The sequence below is a fragment of the Bactrocera tryoni genome, chromosome 1, assembly GCF_016617805.1.
Source record: "Bactrocera tryoni isolate S06 chromosome 1, CSIRO_BtryS06_freeze2, whole genome shotgun sequence".
Lineage (NCBI taxonomy): Eukaryota > Metazoa > Arthropoda > Insecta > Diptera > Tephritidae > Bactrocera > Bactrocera tryoni.
Genome location: NC_052499.1, coordinates 64,930,807 through 64,953,888, shown reverse-complemented (window position 1 = coordinate 64,953,888; position 23,082 = coordinate 64,930,807). Strand labels below are relative to the sequence as shown.

Sequence of the window (23,082 nt, the reverse complement as noted above, 5' to 3'; positions counted from 1 at the left end):
ATAACTAAGTGTCCTTCGGTTGATTGATTATTACACGAAGATTGCCCCGCGACCTTAGGTCTATTGCGCCCTCTCATAAATCACAAAGACTCACATTGCCCCATATTGATAAAGTCCAATATTCTGCTGGGTGCTAGCGAAGCGATGTGATCCTTATTTGGAAACATGGATCCAAGCGCCCTAAGCCTGCGTCTACAGACTGCTGTGCAGTCGATTAGCAGGTGTTCTGGTCCTTCGGTAATTTTAATTAATAATTTTTATGATATACTATTGTACCTAATTTTTCGCCATTACAGAAAGTTAAGCTTTGGACTTAAATATTACAATCAAAGTTTATTTACAATGAAATACAAAATACGTTAATTTAAGTATATTCGCAATCAAAGTGTGTAACCGCCTTGATCCGCCCAGTGCACGCGCCGACTTTCAAGGTAGTCTAGACTCTCTTTGATCTTGCGGTGTTCCTCGTCCATCATCGCCAAACGTTTGTACTTCTGTATGACATAGCAACAGCTGAACATTAGCGCGACTTGGAAGATTAACCAGAATATCAATAACGCTATGAGAAGACTCTGATTCAAGCAAAAATTATCCAATTGCATGTGATCTGAATGAAATTAAAAGAAAAGAAAAAAAAATTGACTACAAAATGTGGTAAATTAATTTTAGTGCACACACCAATGCCCGCAATCAGCAAGATGCCTCGCTCGCCATAAATAAAGCTGTTGCTGTTGACCTGATCGGGGCCACGCACGTGCAAATTAAAGTTCAATGGTAGTACGCCCAAATCCTGCATGGACATATTTTTCGCATTTAAATCACGTGTTAAATTCATCTGCTCAAGCTGATCCTCAGCCACATCCATCACTGTCGAGACGTAGACGGGATTTTGTACTTTGAAGCGTGTGGAGAGTGGCGGCAGTGGTTCCTGTGCTTGTGGCGGCGTTCGCGCTTGCACCTGACGTCGACGACGTCTCACACGATTATTCGATGCGTTGCTAACATTTTCACTGTCATTGGTGCTACCATAGCGATAGCAAATATCCTCCGGACAACGTTGCATACAAAAGCGTATTTTTACGTCGAAATTCACCAATGAGGAACCGGCAAACTTGAAAGCATGAAAGCGTGCACGTAGCTTATTTTGTGTGGTGGTGCGTACACGCTCTAGCGCCGGAAATACCGTTACATCGACGGGGCAACCGCGTTCATCGATCAGTTTTACGAAATTTTGATTATCCTGCGTTTTGGCGATCAACGAAGTTGCGCGAAAATCGGGCAATGGCGGCAGTGCATAATTGACTAACTGTTGCTGATGTGGTGAGTATTCAGCAATGATTTGTAGTTCTAGATTTTGCCCGATTTGCACGTCGTTCGTTTCGTGTTGATGTGAGATATCGACAATTTGTAGCGTTACCTTCGGCAGCAGTGGCACGTCGGTGCTATTGAAGAGCAGTGCACCCTCATTTGGCAGCGTGCTGTGATGATACAAAAAGTCAAACTCATTTTAAGGTTTAAAAATTTGTATTATAGATTTTATTTTCTATCGTCGGCTTATTCAAGATTTTGAAAACTATAATTCCTTGTATTCTTACTTAAATTAGACAACACAATTGGAAGTATGATATTACAGGTATGATATTACAGGAATTTTACAGGTACTTGAACGAAAAACCCAAACCTTGAGATATTAGAATATAATAAATACTGTGTTTAAGATAGATTGGGAACTACTATTCTCTCTGACGCATATATTCTTATTAAAGTCTAGTATCCTGTAATAATATATGTTAGTTTGAAACGATTTGACTTGAAAATTGTCAGCAGAACTATCGTTTAGCCACCCTGTTTTACTCCAAATCTATCTTACAGTTCCGGTTTAAAGTGGGGTTGCCTCCTAGGTGCATCAATAGGTCTTTCCTTGATTACGTCTATGACTTCGAACACTACGCCGAGCACGTTACGTACGCAGCAAACTAGACATGTACTGATCGCCATTCACAGTGGAGCCATCAACATCTTCAGCGTCTCCCTCTCAGTGAATGTACTTGGACTTAAGCCACTACCCATAGTAGATGTATAATGATGTGACATTTGCCCAACTTCGTCCTGCATTCCAAATGTATTTTTAGCATGTAATGAGCCGCCGTATGACTATAACCACCTCTTTGTATGTCCAGCGAACCCCATTCATCTAAAACTCCTCTCTCTTTGATTCAACGCCGTCGAAATATCACGTTTTCTTTGCCTACCGTTAGATGATTTCGATGACAACCAACTTGAATTTTCCCACCTATGTTCTTATGTCCGGGAACCCTAATATAAGCGGCAAATGTAGGATTGTTTAGGAACTTGGTTTTCAGAAACTGTAAATTTTTTGGGCACATTTATTTCCTCCTCGAAGTATGAGTAGATCGTTGAAAAGCCCATGTGGGATCTGAAATTCGATAGTCCGGACTCTTTTTAACTTAATTTTCTAGAAAAGGTGTATGGGATAAAGTTTAGGCATTGTTAGGATCGAGTGAGTTTTGTGTAAACCTTGTAGCCCTGTCCACATTTTGCCACATCAGCCTTGATAAGATGCCAAGTTACAGTTAAAAATGTGGTACTTTGGACTAAGTGGTCAATTGGGAGTAAAATCAAGTTAAAATTTGTTTTAAATGTACTTGGTCAACATTTACGGATTTTTTTAGACTTTGAAAGACAGCGAAGTGTAAGACACTGCTTATTTTATCTCTTGGGACATTGATAACCTTTCTGAACCTGTTTAAGCTATACCTCCCGGAAATAATCTCGTTTCGCATAACACCGACGTGCGTAATCGGTCTAATATACAAACAGCGTCCGCGCTGGCTAGAATCCGTCGTGAGAATAGATGCAAATTTTCCGATTCTCTAAGTTTGATTTGGTACCGTTCACTGGTATCAGAGTTATAGGAAGAATTCTTCGACGAAAGTGCTGGGTATTTCGTAATGGCGGCAACTTATGAAGTGAAAAATGGTTGCGCGGACGGAATTTTATAGGCAAAGCTCATTTCACACACTAACTGCACTAATTTCTTCATTTGAAATAAATATTTTGCTGGAGTGTATGCATTCAAAAAGCACAGAGCTAAGCTTCTATCTACCCAATTTCCACTTACTGTTGTGAAAACTCCAGCGATGATTCCAATGCTATGGCATTCGGTACATCTTCGCCCTCAACCTCATCCTCATCATTGCCATCCTCATTAGTACCTCCTTGCCGCATCGTCGAGTTACTCATTATGCAACCGACTTTAATGAGACGGTCACCTTGTGTTTGCACATTCGGATTATTTTGAATTACCACAAGAGCGGATATAAAGATTCTGCAATATACAGTAAGTAGCCAAGAGTAATTGGTTATTTAGATAGAAAGAATAACAGACGATGCGAAATATGACAAATTATTACTTTGCTTCGATGATTGCGAATGAAGCGAATATGGGTACACGCTTATTTACCTCTGATATGCTTTGGTGACTTCGTAGGCACGCAATATGCCGCAGCGATTCTCTTTGACCTCGGTACCGATCGGCAGGCGGAGCACGGTGCTTCTGGTGCCGTTGCCCTGTGCCATACAGTGATCCGAATGCATACTCACATACATTTTGCCGTGAAACCAATCTTTCGGCGTATACTTGATGGTCATTTCGTCTTGTGTGCACAACACCTGCACTGTGTGGGGAGGAGAAGGGAATCGGTTGGGGTGTTTAGTTATTACAGACATTTATATGTGTATTTTAGATTTATATTTGTATTAGTTACCATCCAAGCACTTGACGCGACGCATATAGACAGATTTCTCACGCAACTTCAAGCTGCGCGGTCCCATGGAAATTATGTCCTCGGAGTGCAACAGACATTCCGAATTGCTTAGATCGTGCTCAAAGTAGAATGACACACCCTGGCAGTAGAATTTCGTCTCATGCGAACAGTATGCTTGGCACTTAAAAGAAAAAGAACAAATGCTCGTATTTTTCAAAATTGATTACAAAAATTAAGAAGAGGTTATTTGAGGAATTTTAAAGTTTTAATTTTTTTTGTACGTTTCTTTAAGTTTTCAATAAAGGGAAGGAATTGTACAAGGATGGTCCCAGAGTTATCTCACTTAAAATTTAGGTAGGACAACGTTATGGTGGAGGTAATTTTGATCGTTGAACGGATTTCATTCTACATATAAATTCTAGATAGCCTAAATATAAAGCCAGCACCCTTTAGAGTTTCCAAGTTTACAATATTTATTAGAAAGCTTATAATAACGCTAATGAAAAAGAAACACTATTTTTATAAGTCAACCTGACCATGTCTAGATACAGTTAATGCATAGAGAAACATCAGTCTAAGAAATTGTATTATTTCTATCAGTATGCTTCGCTGGAATTTCATCTATTTGCAGTTAGATCTAACCTGCAAAACTCACATCTATACAGTTAAGATTAGTGGGCCTTGGCATTTCGAAGAAAAATGATAAAAAGACAATTCTTCTGTTAAGTTCCTTGTTGAACTATATTTGATCACCGGAAATGAAGTTGTTCAAGATAGCTCTGAAGGTATAAAAGGGTCGCATTCGGACATACCGTTCATAAATATTTCGGCATGTGCAAACTCTACGCAAATGTGGTGTTGTCCGCGCACATAATCGACACAAGCACATTGTCAAAAATCAACTAAAGTGACCTTAAAGCCATTTTCCAATTATTTTTTTGTTATCAAATATCAAGAGAGAGGTCTCTGGGAAAAATCTCGCAGGGACTGAAGTCTATTTTGTAGCAAATTGTACTACAAAATGATACTACAACAAGTAAGGAAGGGCTAAGTATGCTAACTGCCGAATGACGCGCGTGATGTTTTGCACCAAGGCCGGAATCGAAGCGGCATTGTCCGCGTAGACTTTAGACTTCACATTTGCCCACAGGAAACAATCTAATGGTGTGATATCACACGATATTGTTGGCTAATCGACCGGTTCAAAACATGCAATTATTTGATCACCGAAATGTTCTCTCAATAAATCCATTGATTAATGCGATGTGCAGAAAGTGGCCTCTTCTTGTTAAAAGCATATGTCACCGAGATCACGAGCTTCAATTTCAGGCATCAAATAGTCGGTTATCATGGTGCGACAACGGTCACCATTGCCGGTTTCGTTCGCACTGGCATCATTTTTAAAGAAACCAACGGCCCATAAACCACACCAAACCGATTTTCTTGATGAAATGTTAGCTCTTGAATATCTTCAGGTTGCTCTTCGTGCCAAATGCGGCAATTTTGCTTCTTTACATACACATTGAGCCAGAAATGGGTCGGAATTGAGTTTGGGAAGATCGAACGGCTTCAGTTCTTGCAAAAGCTATATTTTGTAAGCTTTCAATTTAAGATCTCGATGTAAAATGCACCAAGTCCATACGTCAGTTCGAGTGCTGCGAACGGCGTTGAATCGTCTATCCACGGAGAGACAACTTCGTGTACACTCTTAGCCACGACTTCTATATTTTCTATTCGGTCGAATACTATCCAATAATTAATGCTGGGTTGCGAATAGTAAGCTCAGTAGGCCGATTATGTTGACCATAAGTTGAGCGAAGCGCGCGAAACAAAGTCTTCAAAGAACGTGAATTTTCGTAATAAAATTGAACGATTTGTAAACATTGTCCACGCGTAAGTCTTGTAAGTGTTTCCATGATGAAGTGGCAAACAATACTGAACAAATATATTATAACATGACAGCTTGACACGACGCACGCGTGATTTGTCAAAAGAAGGCTATTGAAAAAAGTACCGCTACTTGAATCATCCGTTACAATGGCTCCCATGCTATCCATGCAGCGCCGGTAGGGGTACATAAGAGATTTCTACTGAGCAAATTTCGGTATCATAGCTTGAATAGTTTAGGAGTTATGTGCATTAAACCTCTTCGAGTGCGGGGCCACGTTACAGTTTGCACGGACCGACACAGTCACCCGGATTTCAACTCGTCTCGTCATCCAGATCATTTATATATATGTATGCAAACCCATATCTACCTCAAACAAAACTATTGTACTGTATACAACATCTTGTACCTAAAGGTTGGAAGAGAAATACTTGTTTGTCCTCGCACATTTTTTTGAAGAATTCCTAAATAAATCGGGTGTTTTATACCAATAATTTCGATATATGAATTGAGTACTTCAGTATGACATAAGTAGCGGAAATCAATTCGTTTCGCCCAGATTATTTTGGTGGACATATATAATTCTCTATCATTTTTGGCTTTTCGGGGTCTTGAGATTCTAGTACCGGTGGTTTAAGTTAAAGAATGGATATGATATACAGTAAAGTCTTAAAGCGAGGTCATAACATTTCAGCATTTATTATTGTAAACTTTTTGGCATTTAAATTCGGTGTTGCCATATCAGAATAATACTAGTAAGTATGTATTTTAATTTGTACTTATTTTTTTAGCAACATACCCATCCATATTAATTATCAAGCATAGATGGAATATTTTTCAAATATTTTATATCATATTAGTGCCTCTAACTAGAACGTCATGTTATAACATGATATACATACATATATGAACATACATATGTAAGTATGTATGTAAAAATTAATTTACACTGACTTTCCAATCAATTTCCAAACGATTGCATCATGCACGAATCACTGCACGAGTTTCTCCACTTTTTACAACTAATTTCCAATGTTTTTGTGTTTGATTTTTTTCGAAATCAATTAATACCTCGCTTAACAAAATAACACACACCTCTTTTTGGGTTAAACCCAAATACTTTGCTTCCGCATAGATGAAGCTACTGTTCGCATACAATTCGTATGAACAGCTATCGTTCTCGATCGGTCGTTCGTAACATTGGTTTTCCATGTATTCTTCATCGTAGGGCGCAGCCCGGAAGGCATCGGGTTGTATCATTTTATCTTTATCGCTCAGTATGCAACGGCCCAATGTATTCTGCTGCGTTTGTTGTTGGTGCTGCTGTTGTTGTAGTTGTTGATTGTTACTCGCATGTTGCTCGGGTGGCACATGTTGGCTGAATCTGTTTAAATAAAAAAATTAGAAACATAAAAATAGTAATTGCGGTTAACATGATTTGTGGCATCTGTGCAATAAAAAGTATAGAAATGTTTGTGTGGATGCAAGTATGTGTGTGTGCACCAGTGTTGGGATTATGTTGTTTAACAAATAGTTCTGTGTTTTGTTTTTAATGATAAGCCTTATTTATGCGAATCCTTTTTTATGTTTACATTTTTGGTGTGAGTTGTGTTATAGCTCCTAGCTGGTCTTATGGATCGTAAGATATAAAAAAATAAGGTCCCTGAAAAGCGGGGGAAAGTGGTAATAACTTTCAATTTCCTAATTTGATCCGATCCATGTCACACACATTTTTATTAAAATATGATAACTAGCTTTATTTGTTCAATATCGCCAGTGGCAGGAGATCCACTGAACTACACGCTCTCAATAAGATTTATCTTGCCACAATTGTAGGCGTCCATACTGTTTATTGCCCAAAAGGCGTGTATGCGGTAAGGCTGAAAATTTGCTCGGAATCTAGCTGTTAAAGTTGTATGGATGAAGATGAGTTGGAAATGTCCAGGAACTTTCTCCTCGTGTCGAAGTTTTGCATGAATGAGCATTAAACAACTCGGCAGTTATATTTTCGGTGAACTTGGCGAAATGCCGTAACTGATATCAGTCGCCTCAACAAATTTGTAGCAGGTTCAAAGTGCTTTGTCTATTGTTGGGGGGTCTTTCGATCAATACTTAAGAGTATTGAAGTTAAGTATCCCAATGGTAGGACGCTGTCCAAGTGGGTTCCGTTTTTGGATCAAACTTTAACTTTAATTTAACTTATATCGCCAGAACTCTATTAGAAACAAACATAACCTACAAAAACCATAACTTTCGTGAATGTTTATGATGTTCAGGGATTGTCCTCTTACTAAATTTTAAAGTTTTTCTTCTTCTTGTTCTTGTTTATTGGCTTAGACACCATTTATGCGGTTATATCCGAGTTTACAACAGAGCCCAGTCGTTCTTCCTTTTCGCTGTTTGGTGCCAATTAGAGATTACGAGTGTAGTCAGGTTCTTCTTCACCTGATCGTTCCAACGGAGTGGAGGTCTTCCTCTTCCTCTGCTTCCCCCTACGGGTACTGCGTCAAATACTCTCAGAGCTGGCGTGTTTTTATTCATTCGCGCTACATGATCTAGACAGCGTAGCTGTTGTGTCATAATTTCGCAAAGGACCATAAATCTCCCCCAGAATCTTTTCCTTGAAAACTCGTAACGCCAACTCATCAGCTGTTGTCATCGTTCATGCCTCTGCGCCATAGAGCAGGGCGGGAATAATGAGTGACTAATAGAGTTTTGTCTTTGTTCGTCGAGAGAGGACTTTACTGCTCAATAATATAAAATTTATATAATTTTGTACTTGTCACTCAAAGTCCTTTTCTGCGCGGAGTATCACTTAAGATGGTAATAATGTATAGCTTTTAGGTTTTTTGGGGAAACTCTCCCCAAATATTGAAATTGGTAAATTATAAGGATAAGTAGCAAAATCTTAATCAAATTTCCAGTGTTTACCTTAAGCCCAATACCTCCATATCATAATCCCATCTTGACATATGAACTATGTTTCCCTATTTTTTCTTAATCTTGAGCTTGAAATAAGTATGATTATATTAAGGCTTACGTCATTCGTTGTATGTGCTCTAAAACAGGAAGTAGTAGACATGGCTTCAGTTTAGTAAATGTCTTTAGAATGCTTTCCTGACACATTGCAAGCCTCTATTGATCAGCAATTTACCCAAATTTGAGGCTCAAAATTCTAATTGACAACGGAAGTAAAATAGGCAACATAATAGACCCTAAGCAATACTTATAGCAGATTAGAGCCTACTCGTAGCATGCCAAAACATAATAACAATTAATGAAGTTAAACAAATAATTAGCGCTCTTCACAAATGTCGAATTTTAATTACGGCTTGTGTAAATAGAGGCCTAAATTAATTGGTGTTGGCTTGCTTTAAAACTCTTGATTTCAACTTTAGTGCTATCTTAGCTTCAAGTTGGTGTGTGATGTTCGAGAGTAGTTTAAAGTAGAGGCTCTCAAATCGATGTCTGATCCTCTAAGTTAAGCTAAAGAAATTATTTCGAAAATAATTAAATCCAGACATGTAGTTTAAGGAAGGTTCCTTCAAGTTATCTAAGTCTACTTGTTATCATTTGATTCTTGGAAAAACACATTCTTTCCATTTGTTTTTATAACGGAAGTACCGAGTATGGTTACGAACAATAGTTAAATAGCAAAAAAATACCATACATTCTGAGAAATTCGTATCATTGTAAACAAAGATTATCACCGTCTTAATGAAGAAATCGTGGATTGAAGTTTGAAATTAGTCAAAATTTTACTTTCTTGAGATCCATTCAAGTTTTCTGGCCAAATGGTTTGATTTGGCTTCGAGTTCCGAGTGAAAACCTTATTGTGGGTTAACATTTTTATTCATCAGTTATAAATATTTTTGGCAGTTCATACGAGACCGGATGTATTACTGTTGTAGTTGCTGTAAATTGTAGAATTTTCTGCCCATTATTAAAGTGGAATGTGTATTCGAAGTTTAAACTTAAACTTATTGATTCGGAACGGATTCGGATTTTATTCGGCCAAATACGGCCAGTTCGAAAGCATTTCTCAATATCATTTCATTACACTAGTTTACAGTCATTTTTTGACTGTGATGTTAGAGGCTCTTTCTGGTCAATTTTGGGTTGCTAAAACCGCAAATGATAGTAAAAATTGTGCAAAAAATAGTAAGACTTTTTAATTTAAAATTTCGCGCGAAGACCTCTTTGTCGAAAACTTTTTTTTTAGGTTCATATGACTGCCAGTGACCTCTGCGCCAAAAGTCATATCAAAATAATCATTAATGTTTAGTATATGCTTCTCTTTCTGAAGTACCTAAATTGCATTCGGCGTTTTTTTACGATGAGTTAGATTATTCAGCAACAGCTGTTCCATTAATTTTTGTGTGTGGAATCAAATTTCTGGTGCTGAAACGTTCAGAATTTTGGAAAAGGTGTTCGGCGATAACTGTTTGTCGCGAGCAAGTGTTTTTGATGAATACAAATTATTCAAAAAGGGTCGAGAACGCGTTTACGATGGACCACGTCCAGGACGGCCATCAACATTAATTGATGATCAACACGTCCAATAGAATAAAGGATTTGGTGCTTGTGAATCGACGATTAACAGTCAGAGATCTTTTTGGCTTCGTTGGAATATCGGAAGAATCAGTGAAAACCATTTTCAAAGATCATTTGGGTCTAAAAAAGAGGAAATCACGAATCGAAAGACAGCGTCGCGTTAACGTCTGTGAAACAATGCTTTCCGACTAACTAGATTTCATGAAACCTATTATAACTGGCGATGAGTTTTGAATCTATGCTTTCGACCCGGAATCAGACGTTTATCGGAGGATTATCGTGGCAAAGGTGAGCGAAAGTCAATAAAACTAAGTCAAAGCAGGGGTTATGTTGACATTTTTTTCGATTATTGAGTGCACCACACCACTCCAAATTCCCTCCGACCGACCAACTATGAACAAGAAATACTCTTTGAGTGTTATGTGTCGTTTGCAAGAAGCTATTCGTAAAAAGAGGCCGGAATTATGAACCAACCACTGTTGGTTTTCCTACGACGATAATGCAGCCTCGCATACTGTAATGATTCTTTGTAAGTTGTGTGCAAGCTGCATGTTAATTTTAGGTTTGATGTCCGGCTAAAACGTCCTCAGTGCTATGAATTAACTCACTAGATTTGTATCCATCGCTTATACTATACTTTGATTGCTAATTCGCTGATTCCACTGAAAAGGGAGGGAAGCTCGTACTACTACTACATTCCATAAAAATGACGTAGTGAAAAGTAAAATATTTTATCGGCGAGCTATCACTTGACTGCTCACGTAAAAAGGTTTTCGTGAATCTGTGTGGGCGTTGGGAGGTGGTCGAGCGAAAAAAAGTGGCCGTGGCAATTCGTAAAACGTGCGATTTCGTCAAATTAGCATACGTATATCGTATAGATGTCACAAACTAATATGTGTTTAATGTATGCACTAGGGTGTGTCAAAATCGTTTTTTTTTTCGTTTGGTACTCTGAAAACTATGTACGGGAAGGCTTACAGCTTTCTATTTTTTAATAGAGAATTGGAAGCAAGATACTAACTATTTGAAAAAAATATCTCGTTAATGTCTCATATAATATATATTTGACTGAAAATATTCAAATTTGCTTACAAAAAATCGTCATAAATATTTTCTGAAGATCATATAATTTCCTATAAAAGCTATGAATCGAGATATATTTTCAAATACCCTGAAGTGCATTTAGCTATCTGATGATAAGAACAAATAGAAAACAGAAGAACCTTCACGTTACAATTAAGAGCTCATACCTGGAGTATCTCATGGAGGTATCTGTGAACACATTTAAGAGTACCAAACGAAAAAGAAATAATTATTTTTCTCCCACCCTAATATACATATCGGCCAAGTACATAAATAGCCTCGACCTTGCCTATAATGAAATAATTTATCAATTTACAAATAGTAAAATGCAAATCACATTTGTATTGAGGATGAGCAAATATTCGCAAATAATAATTATTGAAATAAAATTAGTGAAGCCTAGCAAAACATATGCGCGCAGGCAAATAGCGGGCTGAAATGAGCTACTGCATCGAATTCACATCGCATATACAAATGCTAGCAGTATTAAATAACCGCTAAAAAGAGCTAACTAATTGCGATTGCAATGAGCTCATACCTGACAAACAACAACAATGTGGCGCATCTTTTTCCATTTTCAGCGTTGACAATATAGCCGATAAAGCCATAGAACTCGCATTTGGAATTTCTTTCCGTATTGTGTCGGTTTCGCTGGAATTTAACACACCCCACCACCCTTGAATGTATGTGCTTAGTAAAATTTAAAAGTTATATAAACATATAAGGGCTGTGTTTGATAAATCATAGAATTATTGAAGAGCTTATGCTTGCTCTTCAGAAGATACTCATTTGAATGGGAAAATACTCGTATTTTGCGTAATTAAATTCTCGATTTATGAATTTTGATTTCTGGTTTGGTTTTAGTGGCGCCAGTAGCAGAAGTATCAGCGGATAACACCCATAACATCGAGAGAATGTTCATGGAGTTTAAGAGCACGATAGTTGCTGTCAATGTTCCTGTTGTTGTAATAGCATAAAACACCTTGGATTGAACCAAACCTCAAGTAAACCGATAAATCTGAAAAAATACCTGTCGGGGGCACAGATTTCCACAATCGAATATAACGGGAATCAAAAGGTTTTCTCTGGGCTCAATTTTTAAATGAATTTGAGTCACATTGTTAAACTGGCAGATTCTTTCAGAGTAAATGAGTACTAAAAGTGGGCGTTCTCTCTTGAAGATATGTTGACGTATTCAAGTTACACTCCTTTGATTTCAAAATAGATTCGATTTTTCAGAAATAAAATTTCAATCAACAAAATAAAATTAGGAATACATTTTTTTAGTTAAATATTCGATTTGTATGAAGAGGTATCCACTGAAACTAATATCGATAGCAAATACAATCTTGCACGAAGAAGTGGAATTTATTTTGTAATTTTATTAAAAATTTCGCAGATTTATAAAACTACCCACGTACACCATCCGAACAAACGCACACATATGTATCACGCATACAATGACTCACCTCTCTCGATTATTACGGTAGGATGGCGCAAATGATGCGGACAAACACTTGAATTCGCTTTCAAAGAGACAACTTTCGGCGCATTCACGTCGCGTGACCAGCGTTGCTATTGTCTTCTTTCCCTGAAACACCAGACTCGTACCGGGAATTTTTGTCAGCGTCCATTTGCGTTGTTTGCACACCTCGGGCACTGCACGAGACAAAGGAAGCGGCAAGCAGAAACACAGCCAAGCACATGCAAATGGCGGTTCAACAATTTCCAAGTTAATAAATGAAATTAGCTTCAATTCGTTTTTTGTTTTTTGTTCTGTCATTTGTCACTCACCCTTCAAACAGGTTTTCTCATAGAAAATCGCTTCAGCATCCGCCACCAACGGCAGTTCATTGGCAATCGCTTGGTAGCGTGGCTGACGGTCAAAGTACGTATAGCCATAGCATTGGTTCGTGTCCAGCAGATGGACATAGGCAATACAATCGCTGTCCTCATTACATAAACGCCAACAAATGGCGCTCGCGGTTTCGCAGGCTATCGCCAGTTCGTGACTTTGACCATCTGTCGCACCTACAACGCTGTAACTTTCGCGTCTGTGGCGATTGCGATCCTTGAAATTATACGTCGGCGCGTAGATGAGGTTTTGTTCGGTTAGATATTCCAGTGGCGGCCGGAAGCCAACAATTTTCTGTAGGCGCATTTGATAAAGTGGACACTTGAGTAGTAGGGCATCTGAAAAGAGACATGGTTAAATGGTTAAATAAAAGTTTGAGTTTATTGCAGAAAAGTAGCAAAGAAGTTGACAAATAATATTATTAGAGTAGTCATTAGGCATTTTTTGACAGATCACGTGTGAGTTGTGTCAAGCTATTTGTTATTTTTGTTCAGTATTGTTTGGAATTTTCGAAAGACTTACAACTGGAAAACGCTTTTAAACAATTCTACTTTATTATAAAAACTCACGGTCTGTACCGAAGCGCGCTTCGCTCAACTTATGGCCAACATAATCGGCATATCGAGCATACTATTATACTTATCCTCACCCACCTTGAGACCCAGCATTCATTATTGGATGATATTCGACCGAATAGGCCATGTCCAGCATGTAGTAACGAAGATATACCGGCCGTAGCTGAGAATGTACACGAAGACCGTGGAGGCTCGATTCGGCGCCATTCGCAGCAATTCGGACTGACGTATGGCATTGCGCATTTTACGTCGAGATCTTAAATTGAAAGCATACAAAATACAGCCTGTAAAAGAACTGAAACCGCTCGACCCTCCCAAGCGACATCATTTCACTCTATAGAATCTATGGAAAATTCCAAGAAGATCAATGGCGACCGTTATTGTACTATGATAACCGACTCTTTGATGCTTGAAAATGAAGCTCCCGATCTCGTCGTCATTTGGTTTCAAAAAGACGGCGCCACTTCCCACACATTGCATCAATCAATGGATTTATTGAGAGAACACTTCGGTGAACAGATAATTTCACGTTTTGAGCCAGTCGATAGCCATCAAGATCGTGTGATATCACTTCGTAAGAATTTTGCATTCAGGCCTTGGAGCAAAACAGCACTCTTGTTATTCACCAGTTACCAGTAGAAATGCTCGACCGATGCATCGAAAATTGGACTCAATGGATGGACTGTCTGCGATGTAGCCGCGGCCATTTGAAAGCGACAATCTTCAAAAAATTAATGCCAAAAAATGTTCATTCGAATGAAAACATTCTTCAATAAATTTGTAGTAGAGAACGTCGAAATGGATTACCCTTTAGTAGTCAACACATTGTTTATGTTATGACCAAGGCACATTCGTTTCGATAACTAGACTACTTCATATTAGCCGAATCGAAGTTCGCTAAATAGTACCTTTAAGCTTGAAATAATATGTTTCTTTGTTTATTAGCTGTCATCCATTCGACCTTTCTCGTAGAACAACTCTTGTCAACAGGTGCTACTTCGGACTGAGTAGGCAATTGAGAAGTAAAGTCCTCTCTCGACGAGCAAAGACCAAACTCATCATCCCTGTCCTGTTATATGGTGCAGAGACATGGACGATGACAATCTGATGAGTCAGCGTTACGATTTTTCGAGAGAAAGATTCTGCGGAAGATTTATGGACAGAAAAAAGTGTAGTCCGTAGGAGTAATTTTAAAAAGAAGTTAATTGAAAGTGTCAACAAAGAATTGAAAAAATACAAAATCACAAAAAAAATTATTTAAGTCGGTCCATTATAGTGTGACTGTTATTGAGAGTGTGTTAGAATATAGTACATATATTTTTCCCCTTTGTTGCCTAAAGAAAATTTACTTACTTCCTTTCTGTTTTTCTTTAAACATTGCAAAAGAAATTCCAATCAATTTTAAAACTTTGAAAAAATTTTAACTTGTAAGTTTTCTTATACTCTCTAACTGTACTCTATATACTAACTGTACTCTATAGTACATACGTTACATATTATATGTATATGCGGTGCAGGAATTTAGATCACTCATACGCACCGTCTTTCTCTTTTCAGTTTTAATAATTTCAATTAGTCAACTTTAAACTCTAAAAAAGCGGAACAATTTTCTTTATACCGTGCTATTAAATCTTTCTTCATTTAGAATACGGTTTTAACACACTTTTTTATTTCAAATCATTATTTATTTCTCTGGCCTTGCATTGAAGTCACAGCGTACGTATAGAATGCTCCGTGCTTACTCATGGAATATGCGTACAAAGTTTAAAATCTTTTTGTTGTTAAAATAAAGCAATTTTATTGTGTGAAGTTTGCATGCAAATAAATTAGTTGGAGAGAATTAGATGAGAACAAGAGAATATCTAAATGAAGATATGTTTTTTGTGCCTACAAATTCTATTTGTAGCTCTATGTAATCGTACTTAGATGTGTATTGTAGAGCTAACATCTACTAAGCAGTTAAAAATACATTTCGCTTTAATTGAGCAAGTGTAGTTTATATGTATCTATGTGCGTATGCCCGAGTTCCATTTAAACTTTAGACAGAAAATAAAAAAATGATTAATGCCGTCTAGTGCCCTGAACTCTCATTGAATCATTTTATGAAGTAATAATGTTTTTCTATAAACTATGAGAGAATATAGAAAGTTAATTCGTTTCCACTAAATTTTTCAAAGATATTACTGCAGGCTACCAAATGGAAAAATGGAATAAGTTTATATTTACTTCTGAAAATTTTCTAGCGAGTATTTTGGGTTGAATAGAATATTAGCTATAAAGGAGGCCGTAATAACACAAAACAAGAGAAAGTGTTAACATCTGTTGCACCGAAGCTGTAATACCCTTCACATATACAAAATATTCATCAAAAGAACTTTAATCGGTCTTTACAGCATATGTTATAATGACTCGATCTGGACAATTTTTGCGGAGATTCCACCATTACCTTGGACAATAAACCGTGGCGAATTTCGTGAAGATATTTCCTCAAATGGAAAAATTTTTCATACAAGCACTTCCTTCCGACCGTTCAGTTTGTATGGCATCTACTTATATATGCTTTAGTGGTTTGATACATTTCACAAGTAGCTTTACTATTCACCCCGGCAAACTTATTTTTAAAGAAAATGTCTGGGTTTTTCAAATGTAATGGGTAAATCCGTTGAGTCCAATTTTCGATGATTCATTCGAGCATTTCGACTTGTAACTGATGAATGCCGCGTCTGATGTTTTGCTTGGCCTGAATTGAAGCGGGATTGTCCGCAAAGGCTTTGGACTTTACATAAGTATCTCCACAGATTAAAGCGATGTGTTGGAAGTGGCTCCGTCTTGTTAAAACTAAATGTCGCCGAGAAAACGATTTTCGATTGCAGGAATCAAATAGTCGATTATCATGGTACGGTAACGATCGCCATTGATGGTGACGTTCTCAATGGCATTTTTTGAAGAAATATGTACCGATAAATTCAACAGCCCACAAACCACACCAAACAGTTGTTTTTTTCTAGATAAAATGGCAGCTCTTCAAGTTGTTCTTGAATTGCTCAGAATCCAACATTCGAAGGACATCATTAAAGAGGTCAAAAAGGACAAAAACTTCCTTTACAAAATTGCGACTGGTGACGAAACGTGGTGTTTCCAATATGATCCGGAATCGAAACGCCAGAGTGCTGAATAGAAGGCACCGGACGAGCCGAACACACAAAAAATCGCGCATGGAAAAGTCCAAATTGAAGACAATGCTGATTTGTTTTTATGATTCCAAGGGTATAGTCCACAAAGAATTTGTTCCACCCAGCCAAAACGCTAATGCGGTATTCTACCTTGTAGTTTCGAAGCGTTTGGTGCGCCGTGTTCGGCCCGAATATCGCGAAGATGAAAGTTGGCGTTTGTTGCACGATAATGCGCCGTCTCATCGATCGACGCTTGTGACCGATTATTTGACCAAAAATAACATTTTAACCATTAACCAATCCCCGTATTCACCTGATATAGCACCGTGCGACTTCTTCCTTTTCGAAGAAATGCATTTGCTCGTGAAAGGAATGCGCTATGTAGACGTAGAGGCCATTCAAAAGGCTTGCATCGGCATACTGGCGGCCATACCGGCCAACGAGCTAAAACACTCGTTCTACATGCTTTTGGACCGTGCAAAAAGCTGTATTGAAGCAGAAGATGACTATTTTGAATAAAATAAATTGATTTTGCCGAAAAACCATTTGTTCTGTTTTTTTTTCTGTCCTGTCCTGTTGACTTTGGAACGCACCTTGTACAATGGAAAAACGGAATCTTTAGCAAATTCGTTCTTAATCTTAATTTTTTTTTTTCAAATCGTCAGAAATACTGTTCACGTCATAAAAAAGCAGTTAGCCAACACACACTAATTGACATATGGAGATCAAATTTCACATGAACTTAAGAAAGAGGAAAAAGAAAAATTTTTGGTCGTCGATTCGAAGTTTCATTGAAGACCGAGTCCGACCGATTTGTTCAAAGGATATATTTTAACTTCTGTTGAACCTGCTAATGAATGAATTTTCCTAAAATGGATACCTTCGTTAATAAATATAAAGTTTTAAGCATAGGGTAAGTAGTTGTCAAAAATAGTATTGTCGGTCAGCAATGTTTCTAATAACGAGCACTGATCTCCAACGACAAATTTCTTCACCAAACTAAGTGTTTTCTTCTTCTCTCGAGCACATATGTATGTAGTAATGTCATTAGCAAGTTCGGTTGTCATTTTATTATAAATAATTTTGTGCTCGATTGCAAATGCCAGTCCGTATTTGACTGATAACATGACATTATTAAATAAATGGTCAACCAAAAGCATAATTACCGAAAATTTCGTCTAAAATCAAATAAAACTTACGGCAGTTGATGTGCAACAATTGCAGGCAGCAAAGCAGCAACACTGTGGCGAGTAGGCGTTTGAAAGGCTGTCGCTGTGACAATGTGGACAGATGCAGCTGAGCGGCTGGTGGCGTCGATGACTTTGGCATTTTGGTGCTTACGCTCGTTTGTGCAGCACAAATACTATGTTGCACTGTGGCTTTTTATGTATATGTGTGCGCGTGCATGAATTTCTGCTTTCAATTTGAACACTGAACACTTATTGATTAACTGTTGCACCGATGTAGGCGGCATTCAAAACTAAACGATGATAGCAATAATGATTTGCAAACACAGAGCACAATAAAAGCCAACACACACACACGCATATACATATAAGTACGTGAGTGTGTGAAAATTCACAATTTGATAAAACTTACGCACACATACACACACGTTTGCAATAATTTTAGTTTGACAATGGAATTTATGGTAACAATTGTATTTGCAAAATGGCGCACAAACAACATTTAGTGGGTTAACTGTTTATATTTATACGTTTTCATTTAAATATATGTATGTATATATGTACATAAGTATATTTGTATTTGCGAATTCGGCACAATTAGCACTTTTGATTCGTAAAGTGGCAGTCACGTGTGTAAATATGTAACATTGTAGATTAATTTTACTCAATATATATATCATTTACATGCATATGTATATATATATGTATGTACATATATGTATATGTATGTTTGTTTGCATGTGTGTCGATGCTGCATGCAACCGAATTTTGTTGGCACATTTAGTGAGCTTTTGTTGTTGTTGTTGTTGTTGTCATATAAATTACAAATATTCAATTTGCAACAATACATCTATATATATACCTTCATATACATATATTATATACAACAATTTACATAGGTATATGTATCTAAATGTTTACACTACTGTGTGCCTCATAAAATTTTCTCGGTGTTTGCGGCGTTTCGAATTTACCATGATTTCACAAGCACTTTAAATAAATTCAACAAGCAATTAGCTTTTAGCTAAAATCCTATGATTATATACCCTTGAGAATTGAATAAATATGCCGTTATTAAATTATGTATGCATGCATATTGTAATCGAGATTACACTATTATTTTAACTGATATTGAAAATTCTGATTGATTTATGGAGAGAAAAACATATGTATGTATTAGTTTGGAAAAAATTATGGAAATTCATATTCTGCATATAAATTTTGCAGAAATTTATTTCAATTTAATATGAAATTTTATTATTTTATATAGTTTATTCATTTCTGAGACAGTGCAGAGCAATAGAGAATCACTAAATTAAGGTTTTATATTATTTTATTCGTAGTCAGCGATCCATAAAACCCCTTACAATTTTTAATTTTTCGCTCGCCATCTTGTATTCACCATTTTGAATTTTCAAAAACAAAGGTCAGATTCGTAATCAGCGACTTTGAAAACCTTCGTATAACAAGTTCCAAGCAAAATCGTCAATAATTAAAAAGTTTTAAAAGTTGGATTTGCCACTTAAAGTACACCATGTCTTTTGAGGTTAGAAAAAAATTATGACGTCTTGATCGGCTAAAGCGGACTTCGGATACTTGTTTAGCGACCCTAAAAATAAATAATATGGCAAGTGTGGTGAAATGAACTCCTCAACAATTTTTTTCGTGGACCTGTATAATCGTTTGAATATCCGACCATTGCTCTAGAGTATTAAAGATGATGATGGTATTTCGGACTTAAAATTTATTTTTGATTTTTCAATACGGTATTTGGGTTTAGAGAATGGAAAATGTTTTTAATTACAGATTTGAAAAAAAAGGTATTAACACCCTGCAGAATTGGTGTATGGGTTTATACCCGTTAAAACCTTAGCTAAGTGGGCACCCAATAGCTGTGAATAGTAACATATAAAATAAATTAAATAAGGACGTGAGGGAAAGCTGATCGAAACTGACCGCGGTTAAACTGAACGGTCTTAGGAGATCGGTCTAGGGAGATGAAATCTACCTCTGCTAAGTTCATGGGAGTCTCGGGGTCTCCAGCGAACTCTTAAGGCCTTGTGAGGAAACGTGTGACGGTAGCTAAAAAGCTCTGTAGAGAGATTTTTCACGGATAGTTCGAAGCTAGGAGGGAAGGTTGGAGGGGAATTTTCTATAGGGAACATTCCGTCAATATTAGCTTTAGGCTATCGGATCACTGTAGCCTTTATCAGACAGAGGCGGTAGACGTATTGCTGTAATGTTCAGCCTCTTTCAGGGAGACGAACATTCACTCCGACAGCAGAGGGGAAATATTTGCGCGTTCAAAGCTAGTGAATCAGAGTCGTTTGGGTGCCTGGTCGCAATGGTATTGTTGGCAACTGCAAAGTCGAAGACCTAGCCAGAGATACACGCTTGCCCTGCTCACAACGGAATGGGACCGTGTTGGATCACCATTGGCGTTTTGCGTTTTAGCACAGGACCGATGGACCATGCGTGCGCCTGGCAGTCGCTGATCGATGACCGCTTAATGTGCGATTGCGAGATAGTTTTTAACTAAAGCAGAACGCAAGATATCTACTGAGCTACTTGTCCTCAGCAAAGTTCCAACACTGGTGTTTAATATCGAAAGGGCTCTTGAATATAAGGAATACGGAATCTATTCTGAACAGTATCCAGTCAATACGTATTGGTCCTGCTATACAACGTTGGATCAGAAGTCGTTTGGCCTTTAGATGGATAAGAGCAGAACGGAATGACGCTAAAATGACCAAGGAAGTTTGTACAGGTATTCTCCAAGGTGGAGTGCTATCTCCGCTTCTATGACCATTAGTCGTGAATAAACTGTTAAGGAACTTTGAAGGCAGAGCCCCTAAGATAGTGGCATATGCAGACGGCATTGCCATCTTAATAGCGAGAACGTGTCTGCAGAAGATTAGCAGTAATATGACCACCATTTTCAATACAGTCCAGAACTGGGCAACGCTAGCGGGTCTGAGGTTGAACCCGGAGAAAACGGATCTGCTGGTGTTCAAAAGAAAGCACAAAGTTCCTCTATTGAGGTTCTCGTCTATAAATGGGATACAACGCTCTCTCAAGGACCGCACCAAGTACCTTGGCGTAGTCTTGAACAGCAAACTGTTGTGGAAGCACAACGTCGAAGAAAGAGTGAGGAAAGCTTTGTATGCGTGTAGACAGATGCTTGGTATAAGCTGGGAGCTCTCTCCCTCTCTCATGCATCATAATAATTAATTTATACACATATATATATTTGCATTATATTGGTAGTCGAAAAAGTCTTTTCGTATTTTGTTAATAGATGTCGTTGTAGTCGTTTGTATATCTCCAGTGCTGCCAATCCCATTGTGTCATACCATATAGTGTTGGAAAGGTGAGATTTTAAGCTTCATTTAACCAAAAAAAATTAAGTTCGGGGGAGTTGAAAATGGTTACAGGTGTTCAAAAATGAGTGAAAATAATGAGAAATTCGCTATATTTTGAAATGTTTGTATAAACAAAAGGGAAGAATGCCACACAAGCCACCAATGAAATTTGTGAATTTTATGGAGACGATGCTGTATCAGCACAACAATGGTTCACTCGCTTCCGTTCTGGTAATTTCGAAATTTCGATTTACACTAATGAAAGTTTTACTCTGATTGAATAATGTCTATAGCAAAAATATGACAAAAAGTGGTAGATCAAAATGGTACTTATTTGTTTATTTATTTATTACTATAAAAATTAAAAAAATAAGTTGAAGTTTGATTAGAACTACGAAAAGACTTTTTAGACTACTAGATATCATTTCTTTATTATTTTTGTTGTTTTTCAGATTCAACGAAAACTCGTCCTCGAACCCATATAACTAACAAGTCTTATGTACTTCTAGGTACTTCCCAAGCTTTAGTCCTTGCAAGTTTCAAAAGTATAAAATGTGTGAAATGTTCGATTATATTTGAACTTAGCTCTTCCTAACTTGTTTTTCATTAATTTTTTGCAAGTTTAAAGGGACTCATACACAGTTTAATTAAGTAATAATTATTGCACTATACTTTCATACTGAAATCAAATCCAGCGATTTTCTATGAAATAACATTTATTTGTCAAAATATTTAACATTTTTTTTGTTTCAATATCTTTTTTATATCGCAGCAGTTTTATAACTTTTCGCAAACTTTTAACACAATTCTTGGCCGTTGCACGCACACTTTTCTTAATTAACTCACTTCGGCACCAATTAAATATTGATAATTATGCAATAGTAATTAGTTATCATTTCGCTTTTAACTATCGCATTTGCATTCTTTGGATTTCATAAAAACTTTGCAGCTAAACTTTTACAATTTTCAATTACATAAACTTTATCGCGACGAACGCGCGCCGCGCCAGTTAAGCTTGTTAAACGTTGCGCTTTTAACTCGCAAATAAAATTGTAAATACAAAAACACAATTTTTCAAGTTGACAATTCAATTCAAATCAAATACTCGCGCCCAACACTCAGCTTAGCCTCTGTTTGCTGGCACGCACAAGCTTAGAGCCAAACGCTCAGCGTGCACTCACTTTCGTTGGCCGCAAATCGCGCTCACTTTTAACGGCGCTAACAACATTTAAAGAAAAGCATGTGTATGTGTGTGCATATATGTATATGGGTATTTGCGTTAAAAATAAATTTATTTTGTTTACCTACCTGTGAGGGGGTGTGGGTGGGCAAGCCTTTGAGTGGCATACAGCGGACAGTGGCTTGATAATGCGGTCTCGCTGGGCGTGCTCTCTGGCGTATGAGTACTCACTCCTCTCCAGTGGGGAAATTGAACCTAGGTGTGCAAATTCTAATTGTTATGGGATACTCGAGCCCTGTTAACTAGCTGAGCTCAGCATCCAGTTGTGTCAATTAACTCGCTCGTCAAATGATTAGAGTCTAAGGTATATGAGTGCAGTTAGTTTAAGCTAAACACATTTTTAACATATTTGCAACTAAAAACGCACACACCGACAC

The 23,082-nt window shown here is 37.5% G+C and overlaps 1 protein-coding gene across 1 annotated transcript; it reads right to left on the bottom strand.

The window, feature by feature from the left end:
- Positions 1–306: 306 nt before the first annotated feature.
- Positions 307–22,494, bottom strand: LOC120782164. The gene is made up of 10 exons (XM_040114300.1): positions 22,312–22,494; positions 18,116–18,396; positions 13,108–13,506; positions 12,783–12,972; positions 6,772–7,060; positions 3,789–3,969; positions 3,485–3,698; positions 3,143–3,349; positions 679–1,478; positions 307–607 (listed from the first exon to the last, which is right to left on the bottom strand). Exons 2-10 carry the CDS (start codon positions 18,243–18,245, stop codon positions 381–383), a joined length of 2,637 nt encoding a protein of 878 aa, XP_039970234.1. The 5' UTR covers positions 18,246–18,396; positions 22,312–22,494; the 3' UTR covers positions 307–380.
- Positions 22,495–23,082: the final 588 nt, after the last annotated feature.